Raw genomic sequence first — 27,425 nt, 5'->3', positions numbered from 1 at the left:
ACCACATGAAGTAAAGAGTGGAAAGATAGGTAACAGACACTGGGAAGGATAAGGAAGGGAGCAGGGAAGGATGAAGGGAACTGGGTTAAAAGTACAAACATACAGTAAGATGGAATAAATTCAATGTTTGAAAGCAGAGCAGGGTGACTATACTTAACAAAAATGTATTGAACTCGGGTGAAGGACATCCTAAATACCCTGACTTGATCACTACTTACTATATATATGTAACAAATTTTCTCATGTACACCATAAATTTGTACAAATAAAACTAAACTTTATTTGTTGCCAATAAAAAACTGGTTTCCCTATACTGCCCTCATATCAGGCAACCTGTTAAATTTACCTATTAATTCTAATTGTTTACCAGTACATATTTTTGGAATTTTAAACCTATAGAATCATGCCTTCTAAAAACACTGACAGTCTTATGTTTTCTTTTTCAAGGTTCACTCTTTTAGTTCTTTTTACTGTATTACCATACTGGCTAAGATTTCTAACACAGTTATTCTTGATTTGGGAAGAACTTTTAATATTTTACCAATAAGTATAATATTTACCGGTGGTTCCTATTCCTAGTTTTCTGAGAGTTTTTTAAAAGATCATACACGGATGTTGAGCATCAAATGTTCTTTCTACATGTATTATTTTTCTTCTTTATTCTGCTAAAATTATGAGTGCTTTTCAAAGTTAAAATTGTATTCTTCGAAAAATATCTACCTTGGTCATTTTTGTCCTTTTTACATAATGCTGGATTTGTCTTGCTAACACTTGTTAGGACTTAAGCATCTATGTTCATGAGTGAGACCAGCCTGTAATTTTTCTTTCTCGTCCTTCAGGTTTTATGTCATGTTTATGCTAGCCTTATAAAATAAGTTGGGGAGTACTGCTTCTATTCTCAGAAAGAATCTGTATGGTACTGGTTTATGGTTTCCCTAAATATTTGGTAGAATACACTGGTAAAGCTTTCTTGGCCTGAAGCTTTCTTTGTGGGAAGGTTTTCAATGACTCAATTTCTTTAATCAAATAGGTGAATTCGAGTTTCCTATTTATTACTGTATTAAAGTTTTGTTTGTCTAGAAATTACTTCATCTAAATTTTCAAATTACATAAAACTGTTCAAAACATAATATTTTTTTAAAAAGTCTTTAGACTCTGGCATGATGTTTCCTTTTTCATTCATAATATAGGTTATCTGTGCCTACCCTCTTTTTATTCTTAAACAGTCTTGCCAGGACTTTTACTGGTCTAATTTCACTGTTCTCTGCAATGACTGAATTTTGCTCATTTAGTGTGGGTTTGTTTCTATTTTGTTAACGTCTACTTTATAATGTTTCTTCTTAACTTCAATTTCCTTTTCTTAACTTGTTGAGACAATAGATTTTCATTTTCTTTTCCAATATTTGCACTGAAGTTATCAAATTCCTTCTGAGAATGACTTCAGCCGTTCTTTCAAGTTGTATTTTCATTATCATTCAGTTTACAGTATGTCTAATTTTCATTCTTCTCTTTGTCTCAAGGATTACTTAAAGGTATATTTTTCCATTGCTAGGTAGTTGGGGGATAATCAAGTTATCTTTTTGTTACTGATTCTAGCTTAATCCCACTAATGCCAGAAAATACAGTGAACAATTTCTATCATTTGAAGTTTACTGGAATTTTGATAACCCAGAATATGGTCAACTTTGCTTAAAATTTCCACTTAATAGTAATGTGTATTCTGCAACGACTAAGTACAATGAATATGTCAATTAGGTTATGGTGGTTAATCATGTTGTTCAAATCTTAATTACAAGCTTACACATGTAGCTGTTGGCAGCCTCTGTTCCTCATTATGTGAGTCTCTCTATACGGTAAGTTAAGGGTAAAGTTATGGCTTTGCCCAGAGTGAGTGATCCAAGGGGAGGGGATGAGGGGTATAGCACACGTATGTGCACTCCCAATAGAAGTATTGGTATCCATTAAGGACTAATCTCAAAAGTGACATACCACCACTTCTGCCATATACTACTGACTGCACAGATCAATTGTAGTACAATGTGGGAAAGAATTACATAAGAGTATGGATTCTGGAGGTCACAATCACTGGGGAGCATCTTTGAGGCTGGGTACCACAGTCTACGCCCTGGCCCCTAATGATCCACACAGTTCCTTCCCCCAAAACACAAAATACACTTACCTCTTCCAAAGGCCCCAACTAGTCTCAAATCATTTTAGCAACTTGGAGTTCAGAAATTTGTCATCTATAATTGACAAATTATAATTTTCTATAAGCCTTTGAAGACATATATTTTGAGACCCCTAGTGGATGCCTGAAACCACAAATAGCACACTAATCCCTATATTCACTATGTTTCTTCCTTTACAAACATACATACCTATGACAAAGTTTAATTTATTAATTATGCACAGTAAGAGACTAACAATAGCTAATAATAAAATAGAACAATTAGAACAATATACTATAACAAAGGTGATGTGTATGTGGTCTCTCAAAGTAGCTTATCATACTGTATTCATCCTTTTTCTTGTAATGATATGAGATAATAAAATGTCTACGTGATGAGAAGCGGTGAAGTGAATGACGTACATTGTAACGCTGCATTATGCTACTAATGCCCTTCGACAAACTACTGTGACAGTAAATTGATAGCCAAGATGGCTACTAAGTGACAAATGGGAAGGTAGTGTATAGTGTCCATGTGGAGGACATGGAATGGGGCAGCATCATGTTACTTGGAATATTTTCTTGCACAATTGTTACTTGCACAATTTAAAACTCACAAATTGTTTATTTCCAGAATTTCCCACTTAATATTTTTGGACCATGGTTGCCTGCAGGTAACTGAAATCACGGAAAGCAAAACCATAGATAAGGGGGGACTACTGCAATGTCTCTTGATCTATAGGCCTGTGAACTAAGAGACAAGTTTTCTGTCCCCCATACACCCAAAATAAAACAATGAAGCACACAGAACGTAGCCTTTTAAATGTTCCTGTTTTATAAGAGGGGAAATAGGAGGTACAAAGGAATCAATGGTCCATATCTATTATGAAATCTACCTGGACAAATACTAGAAATTCCTTGACTGGAACTCAGTTCTACCCTTGCCTGAAAATTATTCTAACATTTGGTTCTGTCCTCTAAGTCATCCTTTTTTCATGCATTAACACATGCTTGAAGTTAAGTAAATTTTCAGCCTGATTCCCACTTATTGGGTCTGGGAGGTCAAAGGCCTCTTTCATTTAATACTGTCTCTGCAGTCCAAAATGGCAGTGGTTCTGTGAGGTAATTCAAAAACAATGTAGGTCTCCACCAGATCTTACTGGAGTTCCTTCCATTAGACAAAAGCCATACCCACAAATATTCTCTAGGATAAGTCCTCTCTACTTTGGCTTTATGCTAAGAAAGCTAAGGTGTTGCCCATAAGCTTTTTGAAGCCCTCCTGTTCTTAGAAGCCACATATTGAGAAGACATCCTTAATATTATTAATTAATATTACTAATGACAGGACAACCTCTAAGTTAACCCTTAAATGCTTTATAGGGCCTTTTGTCTGAATAGTACTGTGAGGCATGACCTTTCATTTTTCTGAGGCAACTTACAGTCACACCCTTGGCTGCAAGATTAGATCATACTTTTTTCCGAGAACTCTGAGTCTCAGAAACACTTCTTAGAATTAGCATCGTTTGCCATCTGGAGGGGCTATGAATCTTGAAAACTAGTAAATATTGGCTCTGTTTTATTGAACAATCCTTTCTTTAGTGTATTTCTCTTCTCTCACATCTGACTATAAGCAACACAAAAAGAAACTAGGCAGTATTTTTAACACTTTGGCAGACCTCTAATTTCGTTAAATACTACCTTTAACCTTTCAGTTTACTGCAGGCAACATGCTGCTAAACTTACTCTGCCACTGTGTAACAAAGACCACTTTCTATCCGTTTCCAATAAGACCTTCCTCACTTTAAATTCTCACTGGCAGCTATCTCAAAGTCTAGTAATCTACTAACATTTGTTTAAGGCCCTTTAAGCTTTCATTGATACTCTTAAAGTTCTGACAACTTCTATTCACTGTCAGCTCCAAAGCCACACCACATTTCAAGTTTTCGTATCAGCACCTATTTACAGGTACCAAGATCAGTATCAGTTATCAATTGCTGCATAATAAATTACCCCAAAATTTACCAGCTTAACACAGCAAACATTATCTCACAATGTTTCTGAGGGTCAAGAATCTGGGAGCAGCTTAACTGGGTTGATTCGGTGTAGAGTTTCTCATGAGGTTGCTCTCAAGGTATGGCTGGGGTTTCAATCATCTGAAAGCTGAACTAGAACTAAAGGATCCACTTCCAAGGTCACTCACATGGTTGTTGCAGGCCTCCGTTCCTCTCTATTGGCCAGAGATCTCAGTTCCTCACCATGTGGGCCTCTCCATAGGCTGCCTGAGTGTCCTCGCCATATGCAGTTGAATTCCCCCGAGTGAGAAATGAGAAAGAGAGACAGCTAGAGTGCGTGTGCACCTAAGATGTAAGCCGCGGTGTTTTTTTATAACCTAATCTTGAAAGCGATGTATCATGAGTACTGCTACATGCTATTGGCCACACAGACCAACCTCAGTACAACATGGAAGAGGAGTGCCCAAGAATATGGATATGAGGAGTTGGGGATCACTGGGGAACATAGTGGAGAATATTATCTTAACTTACATGCTAACACTATTGCGTAGTTTAATTTTACATGCATTTTCAACTCCATAAAAATTATTATCAATGTTTTCAACAGTCCATCTTAAGATTTATTCACAACATTTACATTTTGTCAGTCTACACTGTTTTCCTGCATCTCCAAGCTTACAACTGGAATAATTTTCCTTCCTTTCTTAAGATTATTTTGTAGTGCCTTTAGTACAAGTCTGCAGGTAACAAATTATATTAGTTTTCATTTGAAAATCGCTTTTTTCACCATCATCCCTGAAGGATTATTTTCTTAGTCACAGAATTCTATATTGGCAGTTATTTTCTTTTAACATATTAAAGTCTACTGTTTTCTGGCTTCCATGGTTTCTCTTGAGAAATCATTACTTTGTCTTATCCTTATTTTGAAGATAATATGTCTTTTTCTCTGGCTATTATTAGAAATATCTTTTTGCCTTTGCTTTTGAACATTTGTACTGGGTATTGTTTTGTTTGTATTATTTCAGTTTCAGATTCATAGCATTTCTTTAATCTAAAGCATGACACCTTTCTCAGCTTGGGAAAATTCTCAGCTATTACCTCCGTATTAGTTCTACTCATTCTTTCTTTCCTCTCCAAGATTCCAACTACATGTATGCATGTTAAACTTATTTACTGCATTCCATTTATGCCTTAGCTTTTTTCTGTATTTTCTATTCTTTTGTCTCTCTAAGCTTTAGACTCTATATTTTCTACTGACAAATCATTTAGTTTACAAATTTTCTCTTCAGTTCTGTTTGGTCTAATAATTTTTTTCCTAAACATTAAATCCACAAAATTTTCATATTATTAGTTTTAGAATTCTATTTGCTTCTTCTTTAATAGTTTCGCCCTACTTCTCTTTTTTGTTTTTTTTGAGCATAATAAGCCCAGTATTCTAAAATCTAATAACTCAATTACCTTGGTTTCTTATGGGTCTGTTTCTATTGTCTGCCGTTTCTCTTGGATTTTGATTCCATTGTATTTTCTGCTTATATCCCTGCTTTCTTTTCGTCCATTCTTTGAGTGCTGACACTATAAATTACGCATTTTAGAGATCTTTGAGGTACAGGAAGATGTTTAACTTTGTTTCTGCATTATAGCTAAGGGAACCACCAATCCTAGATTCTTTAATGCAATCAGAGATGGGTAACATTCAAAGTTGGGCTTCAGACACTATAAGCTGGTCTATTTACTTCTTTGAGTTCCACCCGCATCAGTCATGTGGGGCACAGTGAAAATGCAAATGAAATTCCCAAATTTAAGTGTGATTAATTAAATTTTACTACAGATTTAATGTTGTAGGAAATTGCATCTGTAATAACAACTCCAGGCAATGTAATGTAGCATATGAACATTTGCAAACTATTTTACAGGTTGAATATATTTCATTTATCTTATTAAAAATAAGTATGTGGTCTCCTAAAAGATTTGTCAAATGTTTTTTCTTTCTACTTGTGTGAAATTTTTTATTATATTTTACTTTGTTATTACACAGAGGTTTCAAGAACTCTCAGTGAGGAATACTTCAAAGAGTAACGGCAATGAAGTTGGCAGTTGATCTGTTTACCATACTGAAGACTGCTAGTGTATAACGTGCTACATTCATAAGAAAAAAAAAAAGTGTATTAAGATTAAAGGAATACAGTTTAATACATTTAAAGATATTTTGGACACAATTTTTCCTTTATCCTAGGAATGAAATAATTCTAGACAGTTTTACAGCTAAATAGGCTATCCTTTGATCAAAACACTAAATTCTCCAGCAACTATAGATAAAGCAACTTGATCATTTTACAGCTCTATAAGGCTAGCATTCCTACAAGAGAGAAATTCTAATTTAGAAATGGCTGAGTGAAACTAAGGAATAAAACTAAACAAAAATAAATAAAAGGTACACTCAAGATCTGTTCAGAAAATAAGATCCAAGGTTAGCTTCTAATATACCTAAAACCATAGATACACAAATACAAACTGTTAATATGGCAACTTTGTAGCACCAATTCCAAATAAATTCAAAAATAGTTTGGTCTACTAGAGGTTTTTTTACCTTTATGTTACCTAATCCAATTTTTAAATTATTTCTATGCAGTGGGGGACGGGGGGAGTGCAGGGGGCCCCAAACCAGATATAAAATTATGCCAAGAGATTTTGGTCCCTTCTCAGCCTCCCACCCCTCCCATAATAAATGATCAAACACATGTGTAAGGTTCGCTCATTTACCTTGAATATTTGGTATTCTACTATAGCAACACCCTTATTGTTTTTTAGTTCACTAAAACAAAGAAAATTGGTTATTCTCAATGTTTCTAGACTATAATTTTAAAATATTAAAGGATATGAAAAAAATCTACATTTTCAAGTTTAAAAAATTTTTATGTTCCAAAAAACATTGCTTCAACTTTTAGTTTCTTCATTGTTTTCTAATTGTTTTATCAAAAACAGTGCCGCACAGAAAACGGCGTCAAGTTGCCAAAGTCTGTATCCTGATATGACTTTCTAAAATAACTAGATCCTAAGTTTTTATCCTCATTTCCTATTTGTAAAATGGGGATATTACTACTTACCTTATAGAGTTTCTCTCTCTATATAGAGGATTAATCAATAATACATACTTACAATAGTGGCTAGCATAAGTATACCCTCTTAACATGTTACTTGCCATTATTATAACACAGTGTATGGTAATTTTGCTGACTTTTTCTCTAAGATAAGTGATAAGACTTCACAATTCATTGAATTAATAATAAAACGTGAACTAATCAAGAAAAATAATATTTATAGTCAGTCATTATTAAAATGTACCTTTCGTGCTATTGGCTCTTGACCTTCCATCAATGTGTACCAGCTGACAAGTTTATTCCAACCTTCAGTTGGCAACAGTATGTAATCCAATTCATCAATAAGATGTTCCTTAAGTGACTGGGCATCACCATCTGCAAAAAAAATAATAATAATAAACTCAATACATAAAAGGAAACAATAGTACCTAACTCTACATACTTTGGTTGGACACATTACAAATTAAACTCATGAAGGCTAATTTAAGTATTTAAAACAAGTTTTAAGCTCTAAAGCGATTCAGCTCCCTTACGTCAGGGGTGTCCAACTGTTGGGCTTCCCTGGGCCATATTGGAAGAACTGTAACACTAACAATAGCTGATGAGCTAAAAAAAAAAAAAAAAAAAAAAAAAATCTCATAATGTTTTAAGGAAGTTTACAAAAATGTGTTTGGCTGCATTCAAAGCTATCCTGGGCCGCATGCAGCTCATGGGCTGCAAGTTGGACAAGCTTGCCATACATATTTCAAAATAAACTACTGTTTTAAAACTTTCAGTTTGTACCATAAATCAAAAAGCAGTATTTAAGAACATAATTCTTTTATTAGGTTCTTTAAAAAATACTATGGAGTAACTGTTAAGTCAAGAAACTTGACAAAAGAGTGCTTCCCACATATTTTGAGTAGCAGAGATCCCTCACATGGTAATAATATTCATTCTAGCATCAGCCTTTGTAGGAAATTCAGAAGCAAATCAACAACCTTTTACAATGACGTCACGACACATGGGCTAGGAACCATGACAGAAATCACAAATGGACATCTTGTGAACCATTTCATTATTCCAGAAGGCCCACAATCTGGATTTCTCCCAAGATCTAAAATGGAGGTAATTCTTCAGATGTGGTTCTAATTCACAATCCACTTTCAAATTTCTAGTTAGACTAAAAAAAATTTAGTACAAGACAGGCCACAGATCTAGAAGAAATTTCTGGAACCATACCTACATCACAGTCCTAACCTGAGACTTGTTATCTGTTCATCTGAATTTTTAAAATGCAGAAAGAGGAACAGAAATATCTCATTGAGTTATAGACCCAACTTAACGGATATTTTTCTTGTCCTAAGTTAGTCTTAATTAACAGATATGGAAAGCAAAATTGTTCTTGGTAGCATTTCAATAATGAGAACACACTATATTCAGTAAGATATAACAATATAAATCAAGAAGCAGGAAAAAACCTGAGGGATTAAGAGAATGTTACTTATTTTGTGTTTTGCAACTACAGTCTACTTTGCATTTTCTAGACTTGTACATGAAAACAGTACCTGCTTTCTGTTACTATAGACAAATTTGCAGTTTCTAGAGTCTTACATAAAAATAGTATGTCCACTTTTTTGTTTGGCTTCGTTCATGCCATGTAATTATTTTGAGATATATCCATGTTTTTATATATCTTAATTTCTTTTAATTGCTGAGTGGGAATTCATTGTATGGATATGCTACATTTTGTTTATCCATTCAGGTGTTGATGGGCATTTGAGTTGTTCACAACTTTTTCTATTACAAATAACACTGTGTGATCATTTGTATACAATTGGTCATATGGATAAAATGACTATATATGTGAAGATCTATTTCCGGATTCTCTAATCTGGTCAATTGATATATTTGTCTTTATGTCAATATCAACTATATTTATTATTATAGTTTTAAAATAAGGATTGAAATCAAATAGTGTTAACCTGTATGATTTTATTTGAGAATTCAAAGTTGTTTCAGCCATTCTGTCATTTGAATTTCCACATTAATTTTTGGATCAGCTTATCCATTTCTATGAAAAAGCCTACTGGACAACTCAATATCCACATGCAAAAGAATGAAGTTACAACACTACCGTACACCATATACAAAATTAACTTAAAGTAGACCAATGGTGTAAATGTAACAGCCAAAACTATAAAACTCTTAGAATAAAATGTAAGTATAAATGTTACATAAATCTTTGCAAACTTGGTTTCAGCAATGCTTTCTGACACCAAAAGCACAAGCAACAAAGGGAAAAAAAGGCAAATTGGACTTAAAATTAAAAAACTTAGGCCGGGCGCGGTGGCTCAAGCCTGTAATCCCAGCACTTTGGGAGGCCGAGACGGGCGGATCACGAGGTCAGGAGATGGAGACCATCCTGGCTAACACGGTGAAACCCCGTCTCTACTAAAAAATACAAAAAAAAAACTAGCCGGGCGCGGTGGCGGGCACCTGTAGTCCCAACTACTCGGGAGGCTGAGGCAGGAGAATGGCGTGAACCCGGGAGGCGGAGCTTGCAGTGAGCTGAGATCCGGCCACTGCACTCCAGCCTGGGCGGCAGAGCGAGACTCCGTCGCAAAAAAAAAAAAAAAAAAAAAAAAAAAAAAAAAACTTATGTGCTTCAAAGGTCACCATCAAGAAAATAAAAAGGCCACAGAATAAGAAACAATTTTTGCAAATCATACATTTGATAAGGGTCTAGCATCCTAAATAAATAACAAACTCTGAAAATACAACAATAAAAAGACAAACAACTCTACTAAAAATGGGCACAGGATCTGAATAGATATTTCACTAAAAAAGATATATAACAAGCACAAAACAAAGAACTTATCGTCATTAATCACCAGGGAAATGCAAGTCAAAAATCACAATGAGATACCACTTCACACCTACTTGGACGGCTATAATAAAAAGGACAGACAAGAACAAGTGTTGGCAATAATGTGGAGCAATAAATTCTCACACACTACCAGCAACAATGTAAAATGATGCAACGACCTTGGAAAAACAGTCTAATAGTTCCTAAAATAGTAAAACAATGAAGTTTAAAAAGACCCAACAATTTCATGTCTAGGTATCTACCTATTAGAAAGGAAAACACACCTACCCAAAAACTTTTACAAGAATGTTTGTAGCAACAATACTCACAAGAGCCAAAAAGTGAAAACAACTCAAATGTCCAAAGCTGTGCTACCATTCAGTAGATATCATTCATCTACAAAAAGAAATTAAGTACTGATTCATTCAACAACATGTATAAAACATGAAAACATTCTGCTGTCCTAAGTAAAAGAAGATAAACATAAAAGAACATGTATTGGGCTGGGCGCAGTGGCTAACACCTGTAATCCCAGTACTTTCGGGGACCGAGGCGGGTGGATCACCTAAGGTCAGGAGTTCGAGACCAGCCTGGCCAACATGGTGAGACCCTGTTTCTACTAAAATTACAAAGATCAGCCAGGTGTGGTGGCACGCACCTGTAATCCTAGCTACTTGGGAGGCTGAGGTAGGAGAATCGCTAGAACCTGGGATGTGGGGGTTGCAGTGAGCTGAGATTGCACCACTGCATTCTAGTTTGGGCAACAGAGTGAGACTCTATCTCAAAAAATAAAAAAAAAAAAAAAAAGCAAAAAACCCACACATATTGTATGATTCCACTTACATGAGATGTCCAGAATAAGCAAATCCACAGAGACAAAGGAGATTAGTAGTTGTCTAGAGCTGGGGGTGGCAGCAGAGAAGGGATAGGGTGTGATTCCTAATGGGTACAAGGAATGTTTTACAAAATTCAATTAGGTCAAGTTGATTAACAGTGTTGTTCAATTCTTTGGGCTTCGTGAATGTAGATGTCCAATTTCCCTTCCCAGTTTTAGGAAGTTTCAGTCATTATTTCATTCTTTTTTTTTTTTCCTTCTTCAAGACAGGGTCTTACTCTGTCACCCATGCTGGAGTGCAGTGGTGTGATCTCAGCTCACTACAACTTCCGTCTCCCAAGCTGAAGCAATCCTCTCACCTCAGCCTCCCCAGTACTAGGACTACAGGTGTATGCCACCACCCACAGATTATTTTATTTTATTTTTTGAGATGGAGTCTTGCTCTGTTGCCAGGCTGGAATGCAGTGGCACGATCTCAGCTCACTGAACCTCTGTCTCCCAGGTTCAAGTGATTCTCCTGCCTCAGTCTCCTGAGTAGCTGGGACTACAAGTGCATGCCACCACACCCAGCTAATTTTTTTGTATTTTTAGTAGAGATGGGGTTTCACCATGTTGGACAGGATGGTCTCGATCTCTTGACCTTGTGATCCTCTTGCCTTGGCCTCCCGAAGTGCTGGGATTGCAGGCGTGAGTCACCACAACTGGCTGGATTTTTTTGTATTTCTTCTAGAGACAGGGTTTCACCATGTTGCCCAAGTTGATCTGGAACTCCTGTGTTCATGTGATCCGTCCACCTTGGCCTCCCACAGTGCTGGGATTACAGGTGTGAGCCACTATGCCTGGCCTCAGTCAGTATGTCTTTAAATATGCTTTCTGCCCCTCTCACTTTCCTCCTTCTGGAACTTCCATACACACAAATTGGTTCATTTGATGGTGTTCCATAAGTCACTTGGACTTCCTTTACTGTTTTTTATTATTTTTATTCCTTTGATTGGATAATTTCAAATGATCTGTCTACAAGTTTGCCAATTCTACTTGATCAAGTCTGCTGTTGAAGACCTCTAGTGAATTTTTCAGTTATTGTATTCCAAAATTTGTTCGGTTCTTCATAATTTTTAGCTCCTTGTTGATATTTTGTGAATTTTTATTTTTCTGGTTTTGTTAAGTTGTCTATGTCTTCTTGTAACTCAGTGAGCTTTGTAAGACAATTATTTTGAATTCTCTGTCAGGCAATTCATCTCTATTTCTTTAGGGTCAGTTTCTGGAGATTTTGTTTCTTTGTGTCTTGTTTCTCTGATTGAGTTCTCCTAGCTTTGCACAGGTGTTTGTGCAACTGAAGAAACAGCCACCTCTCCCAGTCTTTATGAACTGGCTTTGAAAGGCAAATAGCTTCACTTCCACCCATCAGCTGGCTAGAGATTCTGATAACATCTCAAACTTTTTTTTGTGGGTATGTCTTTTCTGTACTTGTGCATGCAGATTCCTAATTAGAAGGATTTATTGACTTTTTTCTTTTTTTTTCAGGAGCCCATAACCTCTTCCTCCTTCTGGTATCTTACTACATCATACCACAGACCAGAACATTAGAGGTACATCCCGCTTGTCTCCCTTTTCCTTGTAAAGAAACCTTGAGTTCTCTGCCTTCTCAAATCTTGTAGAGCTGTGCTGAGTGCAGCAAGCCACTTGCCCCTTTTCTTTTGTTCCTATCTGCCCCCACCAAACTCTGCCAGTTCCATTAGCACACTGGCTAAGGTAAGACAGCAATCAGGCCTTCAAGCAGTACCCTGAAAGACTGGAACACTGGAGGTACACTCCACTCCTTTTCTTCTTCCCTAGGAGACAAATCTCAGGTTCTATGCCTCCTCCCAATATTACAGGGTTGTGACAGCTGCAGCAAGCCACCTATCCCTTTTCTTTTGTTCTTAATTTCCCCCAGTTATTTGAACTATGTCAGCTCTCTGGTACAATGAGGCATGACAGAAACTGGCCCCTCAGGCAGCACACTGAAAGGCATGGGCAGTGTAGGATGCCTCCACTCCTCTCCTTCCTTCCTGGGAGAGAAGCCTCAGGTTCTTAGCCTTCTCTCAATTTCTGAGAGCCTTCCAGCTGCAGCAACCACCTATCCCTTTTCCTCTGTTAACTGCCCCCAGGCATCAGAACTATGCTGGTTCCATCAGCACTCTGTGTAAGGTGATAAAAATGTTTTAAAAAAACTAGCCTGTTGGGTAGTACACTGAAGGGCTGGAAAATTAAACACAAGATCTCTCTCTTTCGCCCGAAGGGAGAGGTCCTGATCTGAGACAATCTCTCTTGAGACTAAGCTAAGTCTCCTTGGAGGAGGGGCTGATGGGGGCAAAATAAAATTGTTCTTACCCATTTCAATATTGTTGTTCTCAGTTTTGTGCTCATCTGGAATACTGAAAATTCTTAACTGGATCTTGGGTTTCTCATAAAGATAGTTTGGACCACTGTTACTTCAGTGTTTCTGTTGGGGATTGGGGGCTGGGACTTTCTATCCTATCATCCTGCTGACATCACTCTTCTTCACATATTTTCAAGTTATGCCATTAGGTAGGTATATATTTAGGATTACTATATTCTCTTGATGAACTATCCCATCCCATTAGTCATTATAAAGTGACCTATCCCTAATAATTTTCTTTATTCTGAAACTTAATGTCTCCAACTTTTTAAAAAATAGTGTTAGCAAATGTATTAGTTTTCCACTGTTGCATAATAAATTACCATAGTGGCTTAAACATTACCGCTATTAGTTCACAGTTCTGTGGGTCAGTAGTTCAGGAGGGCCCAAATGGATTTGTGCTTAGGGTTCTACAAGGCTGAAGTAAAGATATCACCCCTACTGGGCTCTTATCTGAAGGTCTGAGGGAGAATCTGCTTCCAAGCCCATTCAGGTTGTTGGCAGAATTCAGTTACCCATGGTTGTGAGTCTGAGGTTCCCGTTTCCTAGCTGGCTGTCAACCTGAGGCCTCTCTCTGTTCCTAGATGCTGCCTGCCTTGCATCTCACACAATTCCTTCCAACTTCAAACCAGCAATGACATGTTGGCTCTCTTTCATGCATCTCTGGATTCTTTTGCCACCAGCCAGAGAAACTCTCTGCTTTTAAAGGGTATGTGTGATTAGATTACGTTCACCAGGAGAGTCTCCTTTTGCCACATAACATAATCATAGGAGTGATGTCTTCATCCTATTTACAAGTTTCACCTACACTCAAAGAAGAGAGTATTACATAAGAGTGAGGATCACTGGGGATTAGTCTTGCTTACCACAGCCTGGTGTTATCTTTTTCCATATCTTTCCTGTAATCTATCTGTGTCCTTACATTTAAAGTGAGTTTCTTGTAGGCAGTTGATAGCTGGTTCTTAACTTTTTAATCTAATCTCACCACCACTACCTTTAGTTGAGGTGTTTACATTTAATGTGATTATTCATAGAGCTGGGTTTCAATCTAGCAACTTTTAATTTTGTATTTGTCTCATCTGTTCTTTATTAATTTTTTCCACGTCTTGTGGGGGAGATTTGTTTTTAAGATCAACACTGCTTGTCATTATTGATCATATTTTCCTGCTTCTTCACATGCCAGGTAATATTTGGTCAGATCCAAGCCATTATAAATTTTACACTTTTGTATGCTGGATATTTTTGTATTCTTATAAATACTCAAGTTTTATTCTGAAATGCAGTTAATTGGAAATAGTTTGATGCTTTCAGGCTAGCAGAGCAGGAAAATTAATTTCACCCTATTATATAAGTAAAACTGTTCTCAGAAGTCTATTCCGTAAATTATGTGGTTTTCCACTCTGGCTGCTGAGAACACAAATGATTCCCAATCCTATATTAGCCTCGATGATTGTTCCTTCTTTTCAGTGGTACCTCGTCTGGCCTTGAAAAGTTTTCTCACATGCAAAGTGCTGATTAATAGTTGAAGACTTAAGAGTAACCCTATGGAGGGTCTAGGTCTCTCTCTCTGAGCTACTCACTACTTTCTGGTATTTTCCTGGATTCTTGTAGGCTTGGTTTTCCCGGACTGCAAACTCTGTTTCCTCAACTAAGGGAGATCGCAAGGGTCTGCATGGGTTTCATCTTCCCATGTTGTGTCTTGGAAACTCTTTGAATGCAGTAAACAGAAGGCAGTCGGAGGGCTTATCTATTTTGTTTCCCATCTCTCAAGGATCACTGTTTTCCGCTGCCTGATATCCAGTGTTTTGAGAACCACTGTTAGAAATGGAAGTTCTGATACTTATGGTTTGTCCCCTTTACCCATAGTAAGAGGTATATAGAAGTGGACTGGCAAGTAGTGAGCGTTGTAGAAAGCTAATGCAAAAATTTAAGAATGCAAGCATATATGATTATTCTTCAAATTTTAAAAAATGTCACATGTCCTCTAGGAAAAACAATATGTGACACAGCATTTCTCAAAATAATCAGTCTTTAATTATTATTTAATAACAGTCTTATTACTTAATAATAATCATTAAATAATGATTACTTAATAATGAAATCTTTAAATGAAGAAATCACATTCTTCATTTAAGAGTTTAAACAATAAAGCCTTATTACATCATAAATAAAAAACAAAACCTGTCATACAGAATAATAACTATAAAATTTTAAATAACGAATTAGAATAATAAGTTCATTAGGTCAAATCTGTAATGCAAAGATATTTCTAATTTATCAACTTATTTACACTAACATTTTCCATACTCAACTGACATTTACATAATGAAATTTAACACATTTACAACTTGACTGAAGGAAGAAAATAATGACCTTTGAGAAGTCCAGAGTTATCAATGGGTCCAGGATATACATTTTGATCTCCCATCTGGTATTTGTCCCAGCTGTCAAAGCCAACATATTTTTTCCACTGTTTGAACCAGCGACTATCGACTAGGTACCTAGAAAATAAAAGAAATTGGTTAAGGAAAACACCTAAAAATACAGGAACAGTAGACGAGCCATCAATTTTTGATATTTCCTTTTATATTAAAAGACATCTACTTCAAAGGATTATTGAAAATAACTGTAATGCCACTTAGTATTAGAAACACAAGACTTCATTCGTATAAAGTATTACTCTAATGTTCTACAAACATATACTACTTGATGACAAATATTGATATAAAAATACAAATATAAGTATTCAAGAAAATGCTTCTCAATTAAATAAATATGCAAATAATCATAAGAATCTGTCAAAATAAATTTAAAAATGCAAAATGGTAAATAAAAAAATGGTTCTTTTACAAGAAACTTGCAAATAATTTTATGTACTTTATTATGTGTTTTGGAGGTAAAGGAAACCAGTCATCAAGGGTTGCAAGGTTAATTATAATAATTATAATCAGAGAGAGGTTCAAGATGGCTGACTAGAGACATCAATTTCCAGTTCTCTTCAGAAAAAAGAACCAAAATTACGGCCGAGTGCGGTAGTTCACGCCTGCAATCCCAGCGTGTTGGATGGCTGACGCGGGTGGATCAGTTGAGGTCAGGAGTTCAAGATCAGCCTGGTCAACATGGTGAAATCCCGTCTCTACCTAAAATACAAAAATTGGCCAGGCATGGTGGCAGGTGCCTGTAATCCCAGCTACTCAGGAGGCTGAGGCAGGAGAACTGCTTGCACCTGGGAGGCAGAGGTTGCAGTGAGCCGAGATCGTACTACTGCATTCCAGGCTGGGCGAAAGAGTGAGACTCAGTCTCAAAAAAGAAAAAAGAACCAAAATTACAAACACATAATCACAGCTCTAACAGAATATCAAAGAGAGAATACTAGTACACAAAAATCACAGGAAAAAATTTAGACATAGAAAAAGAAGGAAGTGAGCGGCCAAAAAACAGTTGCTGGGAGCCCTAAGGGACTTGGTGTTGCATGGAAAAGGGTAAGCAAGAGTGTTTGGATCCCTCATTCCTGTGGCGGACTGCTAGTATGTGATCTATGGGAGAGCTCCTCTGCTCTCACAAACCCAGACAGTGGTAAGGGTAGGGATTTCTTGAGGGTGTTACACCAGACTGCAAGCTCACGCTGGGTTGCTCACCTTCCCACCCCCCTAGACTCGAGCGTCTGTGGCAAGGCATCATTGTCAGAGCACATCCATCAAGGGACTTCATCTTGCCCAGGGAACCTCAGCCCTTGTGCTTCCATATCCTGGGAGCTCTTGCTGACATTCCCCAGCACCCACTCAGCGGGCAGCAGTGGTACAGTGCTAGTTAGACCCAGGGGTGCTGCAAGGTTCCCAATAATCGATCCCTCAAGGAGTGCTACTTTTAAGGGAAGGAAAAGTGCAGTGCACCAAAGGGACAGCCCCTGGGACAAAGGAAACCAAAACATGCATTTTCCAGAGCCCCCCAAGAGCTCCCTGCTTGGGGTTGCAAGTGAATGCCTTCTCCTGGCAGAGACACAGAGACACAAACTCTGCTCAGCACTGCAAGTGAGGAGTAAGGTCCCGTACCATTGGCCAAGTGGCCCCTGTGCTTGAGCCCAAACATAAAGAAGGGGACTTCTCCTCCCCCTCCACCCACTGTTGCAGACACAGTCACTGCTGCTCGCATAGGAAGCTGGCACAAGAAACCAGAGGGCAGGCTATGTGAAGCTGTGAGGGGCAACTGCAGCTCCACTGGCAGTGGCCTCTGGGCCCAGGTTCATGAGAAAGGTGGGTCCTCTCCCACTCTCTGCATAGAGTTTCAGGGGTCCTGCCATGGGGAGCAGAGTCTGCATGGCACCCATTTCCAGACAGCACAGAAGTGTAGTGTCAAGCCATGGGGCTAGCATCTCCTTCAGTTCTAGGCTACACTGCAGCTTGGAAATAAACGGCAGTGTCTAAGAGAACTGAACAACCTGAGCACCAGAACAGGAATGTGAGAGGGAAACAGCACATTCCCGCCGGCTGAGGCCAGGGTGCTAACACAGCTCATCACCCCGGCCTACACCCCCCACCTCCCTCCACAAAAGACCTCAGGGCATTTTACCAGTGGCCCGATGACTCCCCTCTCTCCTGCCACCCTCGTCAGGGCTGGCGCTTCCGCCAGTCATCAGAATATCTGAGCTTTCCCTGGCAAACACAGGTCAAGCGTAAACCCCACTGTTACCACTGATGCTGACTCATACCTGCAAATGCTACTACTGGCCTGGAGGATGAACTGCACAACCCAATACAAATCTGCTACCATAAATGCACACAACTTGGGAACAAGATAAGCTTCTTGAGACCTCTGCTACACTGGCTCTACAGGAGGCTGTGAGCCTGCTCACATGCCAAGTATACCACTATCACACCTGATGTTTGAGAAAGCCACCAAACAAAGGCTATCTAAAACCAGGAAATTCATACAGAGTCTTTGCCACTAAAAGCACCCAGAAGCAAAGCCAAATGACCCTATTCAACATACATTATAGTCACATCCTCAAAGGAAAACAGTCTTGCCCGTAGAAAAATTAATGCAAACTGAGAAATGAGTTTTTCCAGATGAGAAAGAACCAGTATAGTAATTCTGGAAGTCTGAAAAAACAGGGTGTTACAACACTCTCAAAGGATCACACTAACTCTCTAGCAATAAATCCTATTCAACATTACTGAAATGCTAAATAATTCACAATATTGATTTTTAGGGAAGCTCAATGAGATTCACAGAAAATGTGAAAAACCAACACAAAGAAACAGAAAATCAATTAAGGATATAAATGAAATCTTTTGGAAATAAAAAATTCACTGAAGGATTTACAAAATCCTACAGATGAACGCTTCAACAATACACTAGATCAAGGAGAAGAAACAATCTCAGATATTAAAGATAGGTCTTTTGAAGAAGAAAAAAGAATGCTAAAGATGAACAAAGGCTTCGAGAAGTAGGAGACTTAAAACGTCTGGACCTAGGAATTTTAGGTATTCTTGAGAAAGAAAAGAAAAGAAAGCAAAAAGTTTGGAAAACCAACTTCTCTTGTCCAGCAAGTGATCTAGACATCCAGAATAACAGGCTCAATGAAATCCAGAAAAATACATTACAAGAAGGGCCTCACCATGACAAAGAGTCATCAGACTGTGTCAGGTCTCAGTAAGAGAAAAGCATTTGGTCACCTACAAAGGAAACTCCATCGGACTAACAGCAGACTTCCTGGCAGATGACTTACAAGTCAGAAGAGACTGGGATTCTATTTTCAAAATAGGCTTAAAGAAAAAAAAAAAAAAACTGTCAACCTGAAAATTTGTATCCTGCTAGAAAAAGCTTTAGGAATAAAGGAGATATAAAGTCTTTCCTAGAAAAACAATCATTGAGGGAATCTGTCACCACTAGACTGGCTCTACAAAAATGATCAAGGGGGGTCAATACTTGCCATCATAAAAACGTAATAAAGTAAAAAATCCACAGATCTTGTAAAATAATTACACCAATGAAACTACAAAGCAATGTGATAACAATTAACATTACTACAGGAATAAAATCTCACATATCAATATTTACCTCAAACACAAATGGGTTAAATGCTCTACTTAAAAGATAAAAGATTGGCAGGATGAATTTAGAAAACAAGATCTAACTCTATGCTGCTAACAATAAAAACTCACTTTAGTGGTAAAGAAACTTACAGACTGAAGAAAGGGGTGCAAAAAGATACTCCATGTAAACGGAAACCAAAAACAAGTAGGAGTAGCTATACTTAGATCAGATAAAGCTGACTTTAAATCAGAAACAGTAAAAAAATACAAAGTCATTATAATGATAAAGGGATCAATTCAATAGAAAGATATAACAATCCTAAATATATATGTACCCAACACCAGAGGACCAAAACTCAGATTCATAAAATAAGACCTAAGAAAAGATATAAATAGCAATACAATAATAGTGGGGGACTTCCATATTCCACTGACAGCACTAGACAGATCATCAGGACACAAAACCAACAAAGAAACACCAGAATTAAATTGGATTCTAAACTAAATCTTTTTGGCAGACATTTGCAGAACATTCTACCCCCAAATAGCAGAATATACATTCTTTTCATCATGCATGAAACATTCTCCAAAATAGGCCATATGGTATGCCACAAAACAAGTCTTAAAAAAATTTTTTTAAATTGAAATAATATCAAGTATCTTCTTAAACACAGTGAAATAAAGCTAGAAATCATTTCCAAGGGGGAATTCTTGAAGCTATACAAAGACATGGAAATTCAGTAACATGTTCCTGAATGATCTTTGGGTCAACAACAAAATTAAGATGAAAATTTTAAAAAATGTTTAAATGAATGAAAAAGGAGATACAACATACCAAACCTCTGGGATACAGCAAAAGCAGTGCTAAGAGGAAAGTTTATATTGTCTAAAAAACAAAACAAAACAATAATAAAAAAACCACACAAATCAACAACCGAAATGTCACACCCAATGAAACAGAAAAACAAGAACTAAACCCAAAGTTGACAGAAGAAAAGACATAAAGATCAGAGGAAAAGTAAGTGACACTGAGATAAAAAATACAGCACAAAAAGATAAATGAAATGAAAAGTTATTTGAAAAGAGAAAACAGATAGACTGCTAGGTAGACTAACCAAGAAGAGAGAAGATTCAAATAAACACAATCAGAAATAAAAAAGAAAAGATTGTAACTGATACTGCAGAAACACAAAAGGTCATCAGAGACTACTATGAGCATCTCTACATACACAAACTAGAAAACCTAGAGGAAGTGGGTAAACTCCTGGAAACATACAACCTCCCGATTGTATAGAACCAGAAAGAACTGGAAACCCTGAAGAGACCAATAATGAGTACTAAGATTAAATCAGCAAGATGAAAGTCTAACAACAACAACAACAACAACAACAACAACAAGCTCAGGACAGGACGGATTCAGAGCTGAATACTACCAGACATAAAAAGAACTTGTACCAATCCCACTGAAACTGTTCCAAAATAGTAGAGGGAATCTTCCCTTTCTAATTCTACAAGGCCAGTGTCAACCTGATACCAAAGTCAAACAAGGACTCAACAAATAAAGAAAACTACAGACCAATATCTCCTGATGAATACAGACGCAAAATTCCTCAACGAAATATTAGCAAATTGAATACAACAGTGTTCAAAAAGATAATACCCCATGATCATGTGGGTTTTACTCCAGGCATGCGAGGAAAGTTCAACATATGCAAATCAATAAATGCAACTCACCACAAACAAAATTAAAAACAAAAACCATATAATAATCTCAATAGATGCAAAAATAGTAGCTGGTAAAATTCAACATCTCATGATGAATACCAGCAACAAAGTAGGCACAGAAGGAACGTATCTCAAAATAATAAAAGTCACATACAACAAAACTATAACCAATATCATACGAATGGAGAAAAGTTGAAAGCATTCCCACTAAAAATGAGAACAAGACAAAAATGCCCACTTACACACTCCAATTCAATATAGTACTAAAAGTCACAGCCAGAAAACAGGAAAGAGAAGTAAGTCATTCAAGTTGGAAAAGAGGAAGTCAAGTTATCTGTTTGCTGACAATATCATCTTATACCTAGATAACCCTAAAGATTCCACGAAGATGTCTTTGAGAAACAAACTAGTAAAGTTTCAGCATACAAAATCAACTTACAAAAACCAGAAGCAATTTTATACACTACTAACAATCAAGCTGAGAACCAAATCAAAGTCAGTTTCATTTACCAAAGCTACCAAAAAAAAAAAAAAAGTAAAATACCAAGGAATACATGTAATCAAGGAGGTGAAAGACCTCTATAAGGAAAACTACAAAACAATGATGAAAGATACTGCAGATGACACAAATAAGTGGAACAACATCCCATGCTGATGGATCAGAAGAATCAATAATGTTAAAATAACTCATACTCCCCTTGCCCAAAGCAATCTACAGATTCAATGTAATTTCTATCAAAATACCAACATCATGTTTCACTGGATTAGAAAAAACAATTCTAAAACTCATATGATATAAAAAAAAAAATTTCAATAGACAAAACAATCCTAAGCAAAAAGAACAAAGCTGGAGGCATCAAATTACTCAACTTCAAATTACACTGCAAGGTTATAGTAACCAAAGCAGCATGGTACTGGTACAAAAACAGATGCACAGATCAATGGAACAGAACAGAGAGCCCAGAAATAAAGCCACATACCTATAGCCAACTGATCTTCAACGAAGCTGACAAAAACATTCACTGGAAAAGGAGACCTATTCAATAAATGGTGCCGGGAAAACTGGATTGCCACATGCAGAGGAATGAAACTGGACCCCTACCTCTCACTATAAAAAATATGTAACTCAAGGTAGAAAAACAACAACAACAAAAATTAATGCAAGGTGTATTCAAGATCTTGAAACTTTTATAAACGTCCTAAAAAAAAAAAAAAAAAAAAAACCTAGAAGAAACTCTCTGTATACTGGCCTACACAAAAGAATTTATGACTAACATCTCAAAAACAAATCCAACAAAAAACAAAAATAGACAAAAGTGACTCAGTTTAACTGAAAAACTTTTGTACAGCAAAAGAAATAATTGTGAACAGACAACCTAACAATGGGAGAAAACATCTGTAATCTATGCCTCCAACAAAGGACTAATATTCAGAATTTACAAGGAACTCAAACTACTCAATGACAATGACGGCAACAAAAAATAAAACTCATTTAAAAGTGGACAAAGAACACAGATTTTTAAAAGTTATTTTTATATCAAAAATTCAGTTAAAAATATTTAAAATTTTATTTTTAATATTAGATTCAGGGGATACATATACAGGTTTGTTACATGGGTATATTGCCCGATGCTGAGGTTTTGGTTTCTAATGATCCTGTTGCCCAGTAGCAAATACGTAACCGATAGGTTGTTTTTCAACCTCTACTCCCCTCTCTCCCTCCTCTCTTTTGGAATCCCCAGTGTCTATTGTTCCCAGTTTGTGTTCGTGTATACCCAATGTTTAGCTCCTACTTATAAGTGAGAACACACAGTATTTGGTCTTCTGTATCTGTGTTAATTTGCTTAGAATAATGGCCTCCAGCTGCATCCATGTTGCTGTAAAGGATATAATTTCATTCTTTTTGATAGCTGCACAGTACTCCATGGTGTGTATGTATCACATTTTCTTTTTTTTTGAGACAGAGTTTCGCTCTTGTTGCCCAGGCTGGAGTGCAATGGTGCGATCTCAGCTCACCACAACTTCCGCCTCCCAGGTTCAAGCAATTCTCCTGCCTCAGCCTCCCGAGTAGCTGGGATTACAGGGATGCGCCACCACGCCTGGCTAATTTTGTATTTTTAGTAGAGACAGGTTTTACCATGTTGGTCAGGCTGGTCTCGAACTCCCGACCTCAAGTGATCTGCTGCCTGGGCCTCCCAAAGTGCTGGGATTACAGGAATGAGCCACCACGCCTGGCCATGTATCACATTTTCTTTACCCAACCCATCAATGATGGGCACCCGGGTTGATTCCACGTCTTTACTATTGTGAATAGTACTGTGATACTTTTGGCAGGTGTCTTTTTGGCAGAATGATTTATTTTCTAGTAATGGGACTGCTGAGCGTATGGTATTTCTATTTTTAGTTCTTTGAGAAATCTCCAAACTGCTTTCCACAGGGGCTGAACTAATTTGCATTCTCACCAATAACATATTAAGCATTCCCTTTTCTCTGCAATCTTGCTAAAATCTGTTATTTAACTTTTTAATAATAGCCATTCTGACTGGTATGAGATGGTACCTCACTGTGGTTTGGATTTGTATTTCTCTGATTATTAGTGATTTTGTGCATTGTTTCATATGTTTGCTGGCTATATGTATTCTTTGGAGAATTCTGTTCATGTCCTTTGTCCACTTTTTAATAGGGTTGGTTTTTTTCTTATTAAGTTCCTTACAGAGTCCAGATACTGGTCTTCTGTTGTATGTATAGTTTGAAAATATTTTCTCCCATTCTGTAGATTGTCTGTTTACTCTAAACAGAAAAATTTCAAACTAACACATATAAATGGTCAACTAACATATGAAAAAAATTTTCACATCACTAATTATCAGATAAATGCAAGTAAAACCACAGTGAAAAAGCATCTCGCACCAGTCAGAATGGCCATTATTAGAAGGTCAAAAGATAACAGATGTTGGCAAGGATGCAGAGGAAAAGGCATGGTGGGAATGGAAATTAGTACAACCTTTATGGAAAACAGTATGGAAAACAGTATGGAGATTCCTCAAAAAACTAAAAATAGAACTACCACTAGATGTAGTAATTACACTACTGGGCATATACTCAAAGGAAATGAAATAATTCTATCAAAAAGACACGTGTACTTTTATGTTTATCACAGGACTATTCACAATAGCAAAGATATGGAAACAACCTAAGTGTCCATCAGTGGATGATTGGATAAAGGCAATGTGGCATATATGGATACACACACACACCATGGAATACTACTCAGCCATAAAAAAAGAATAAAACCATGTTTTTTTTGCAGCACCATGGATGGAAGTGGAGGCCATTATCTTAGGAAACACCTTAAGTGTCCATGAATGGATGACTGGATAAAGACAATGTGGCACACACACACACATCGTGGAATACTACTGAGCCATAAAAAAGAATGAAGGCATGTTTTTTTGCAGCAACATGGATGGAACTGGAGGCCATTATCTTAGGGGAAATAATTCAGAAATACAAAGTCAAATACTGCATGTTATCACTTATAAGTGGTAGCTAAACCATGTATACACACGGACACAGAGAGTGAAATAACAGACATTGGAGACTCAGAAGGGTGGGAGGCGGGTGAGGGATGATAAATTATTAAATGAGTACAATATACACTATTCAGCTGATGGCTACATTAAAAGATCATACTTCACCATTATGCAGTTCATCCATGTAACAAAACTGCATTTGTACTCCTTAAATCTATAAAAATATTAAAGAAAGTATAATCAGTCTTAAAACGTTAATTAAGCTTCTTTACCAATGGAAGTTAACAACAATACTATCTCTGACTGTTCCTCCTATAGTAGGGGCAAGCAGGATTGGTTTTTGAATGATTTCAAAAGTGTGATAGAGCTAACATTGTAAACATTACTGAAACTATATTCATCTTATTTTCAGCTACCTAGAACTAACTTCTCATCAGATGACCAATGACAGAAAAAGTAAAACAAGTGTTCACTAGGATAGAAAGCATTAAAAAAATATATACCTAAAACATTGCAAAAATTTATTCTGACTACCGTATACCTCCTATAAAATACTGCTTTGTCATTGGTTCATAATGATTTTAAATTCTTTTCTAGAAACATTTTCCCATTTAACCAGGTTCAATCACAAGCAGAATCAACAGTAAAGATAAAGGTTAATGAGAGATTTAAAGCTCATGTGTGTAATACTACAGGTAAAGAAGTTTTTTAGAAGATTATCCATTCTAGTGTTTCTTTCTATGATTACCATATATAACACTATAAGAATAAAACCCCACAGTTAACGTCTGAAAATAGCTAAAGCAAAGGCACTAACCTAACAAAACCTCAGAATTCTTAAAGAATATTCATGAGTCTAACTCCCTAAAAGTAGATATGCAGAATTATCTGTGTACCAGTATTCTGAACCCACTGTCAAGATTATGCAATGGAAAGCCCCCACACATTGTGGAGATTAAGATTTTTGAGAAAAGAATTGAGGGACTAAGTCTTAAGAAAATCCTATTTTCTAAAATAAATACTGACTAGACTAGCAATGATTTTACTTATACTCAGACATTCGATTTGCTTTCTTTGCAAAGTTCCACAAAAAAGTCTAATAAGATTTTGATGGGAAGTACATTAAACTTACAAAATTGAGGGACACTGCCATCTTTACCAGTGAGTCTTCTTATCCACAGCCATGGCATATCTCTTCATTATTCAGGTTAATGTCTTTTAATGAATTTTATATGTTTTCCCAATAAAAATCATGTTTTGCTAAATTCATTCCTAGAAACCTCAGTTTTTCTCTGTGAATTTTACCTTTTTTTCTAATTAATTACATTCTATAACTGCTTGTAGTTGATGCATAGAAATAATATTTGTTGTTTGTGTTTTAGAGACAGGGTCTCACTCTATTGCCCAGGCTGGAGTGTGGTGGCACGATCTTGGCTTACTGCAACCTCCACTTCCCGGGTTCAAGCAATTCTCGTGCCTCAGCCTCCAGAGTAGCTGGGATTATGGCTTGTGCCATGCCCAGCTAATTTTTCTATTTTTAGTAAAGACTGGGTTTTGCCATCTTGGCCAGGCTGGTCTCAAACTCCTGGCCTCAAGTGACCCGCCCGCCTCGGCCTCACAAACTGCTGGGATAACAAGCATGAACCACTGTGCTCAGCCTAATTTTTTAAAGTGATTAATCTGATATCCACCAGCATCCTGAACTCTTAGTAGTTCTACCTGGTTGTAGGTTCCCTTAGATTTTTCTATGTAAAAACTCATATTGTTGCGGCAAATAATGTGTTTAATCATTTCTTTCTAATTGTATTCCTACTGTTCTTGTCTATTGCCTATTTTTCTTGGCTAGGGCTTCTAAAATATAGGTGAAGAGACAGCAAACATTTTTGTCTTGATTTTTTAATGACAAGATTTAAAGTTTCACCACTAGGTAGATTTTTTATAAATGCTGCTTATTAGCTTGCTGTAGGTTTTTGATACTGTTAATGAACTTAGAGAAGTTCCTTTCTATTCGACATTTGTTTAGACTATCATGACTAAGTGTTGAAGGTGATGAAAATTTTCTGCACTTGCCAAGCTTTTTCTCCTGTACTCTTCTAACAAACCTAGAATAGCTTTTACTCTTCTACTATCTATAAAAGTAGTTTGTAAGGGGTTATCTGCCCCTTAATGATTTACTTGTATGAAAACTACTGGGGAGTGTAGTACCATTTGGGAGGGTAGATTCCGATCTTCAGTTAATTTTTCTTAGTTACTGACATTTCCCTTTAAAATGGAAATGCAAAATTTCCTGTCAGTTTTCTTAAAAAGATAATGCCACATGCATTAAAAATAGAATATGTACTTGAGATAACATTAATACTATGGTTACAAACATCATTTAGAAAACACATTAAAAACAATTTGTGGAATAATACAGAAATTCTATTTATAGTTACTCAGACATTTGTAAGATATGGAGTTCTATCTCCCAAAGTACTTAATAAATCCTTTACAGTTATACAGTAGCCTCCTTTTAGCTGCAGTTTCACTTTCTGCGGGTTAACTGTCAACTGTGGTACTCTCACCACTCTTGCATTTTGGGTCATTATTAAATAAAATAAGGGATACTTGAACATAAGGATTGTGATACTGCAACAGTCGACCTGATAACCAAGACAGCTTGAAGACAGTTTGGGTGGAATGGCACAGTATTTCATCACGCTACGCAGAACACAGGTAATTTAAAACCTATAAATTATTTCTGAAATCTT

General features: G+C 36.7%; 1 protein-coding gene across 8 annotated transcripts in view; it reads right to left on the bottom strand.

Moving 5' to 3' along the window:
• The window catches only part of USP15 (ubiquitin specific peptidase 15), a 145,250-nt gene that overhangs the window by 95,349 nt on the left and 22,476 nt on the right, over positions 1-27,425 (bottom strand). For 6 of the 8 annotated variants that reach the window (XR_007717693.1, XM_050748403.1, XM_050748404.1 and 3 more), the window contains exons 2-3: positions 15,756-15,883; positions 7,522-7,652 (exon numbers count right to left, since the gene is read on the bottom strand). Coding sequence is in view for 7 of the 8 variants with exons in the window: in XM_050748403.1 (XP_050604360.1) it covers positions 7,522-7,652; positions 15,756-15,883 (259 nt within the window). In the remaining variant the exon portion in view is untranslated. Of the gene's footprint in view, positions 1-4,817; positions 6,316-7,521; positions 7,653-15,755; positions 15,884-27,425 lie in introns of those variants that run through there. The other 2 variants (XM_050748413.1, XM_050748414.1) reach the window with 2 other exon arrangements.

The sequence above is a fragment of the Macaca thibetana genome, chromosome 11, assembly GCF_024542745.1.
Source record: "Macaca thibetana thibetana isolate TM-01 chromosome 11, ASM2454274v1, whole genome shotgun sequence".
Taxonomy (NCBI): domain Eukaryota; kingdom Metazoa; phylum Chordata; class Mammalia; order Primates; family Cercopithecidae; genus Macaca; species Macaca thibetana.
This window is presented reverse-complemented; position numbering and strand designations above follow the sequence as displayed.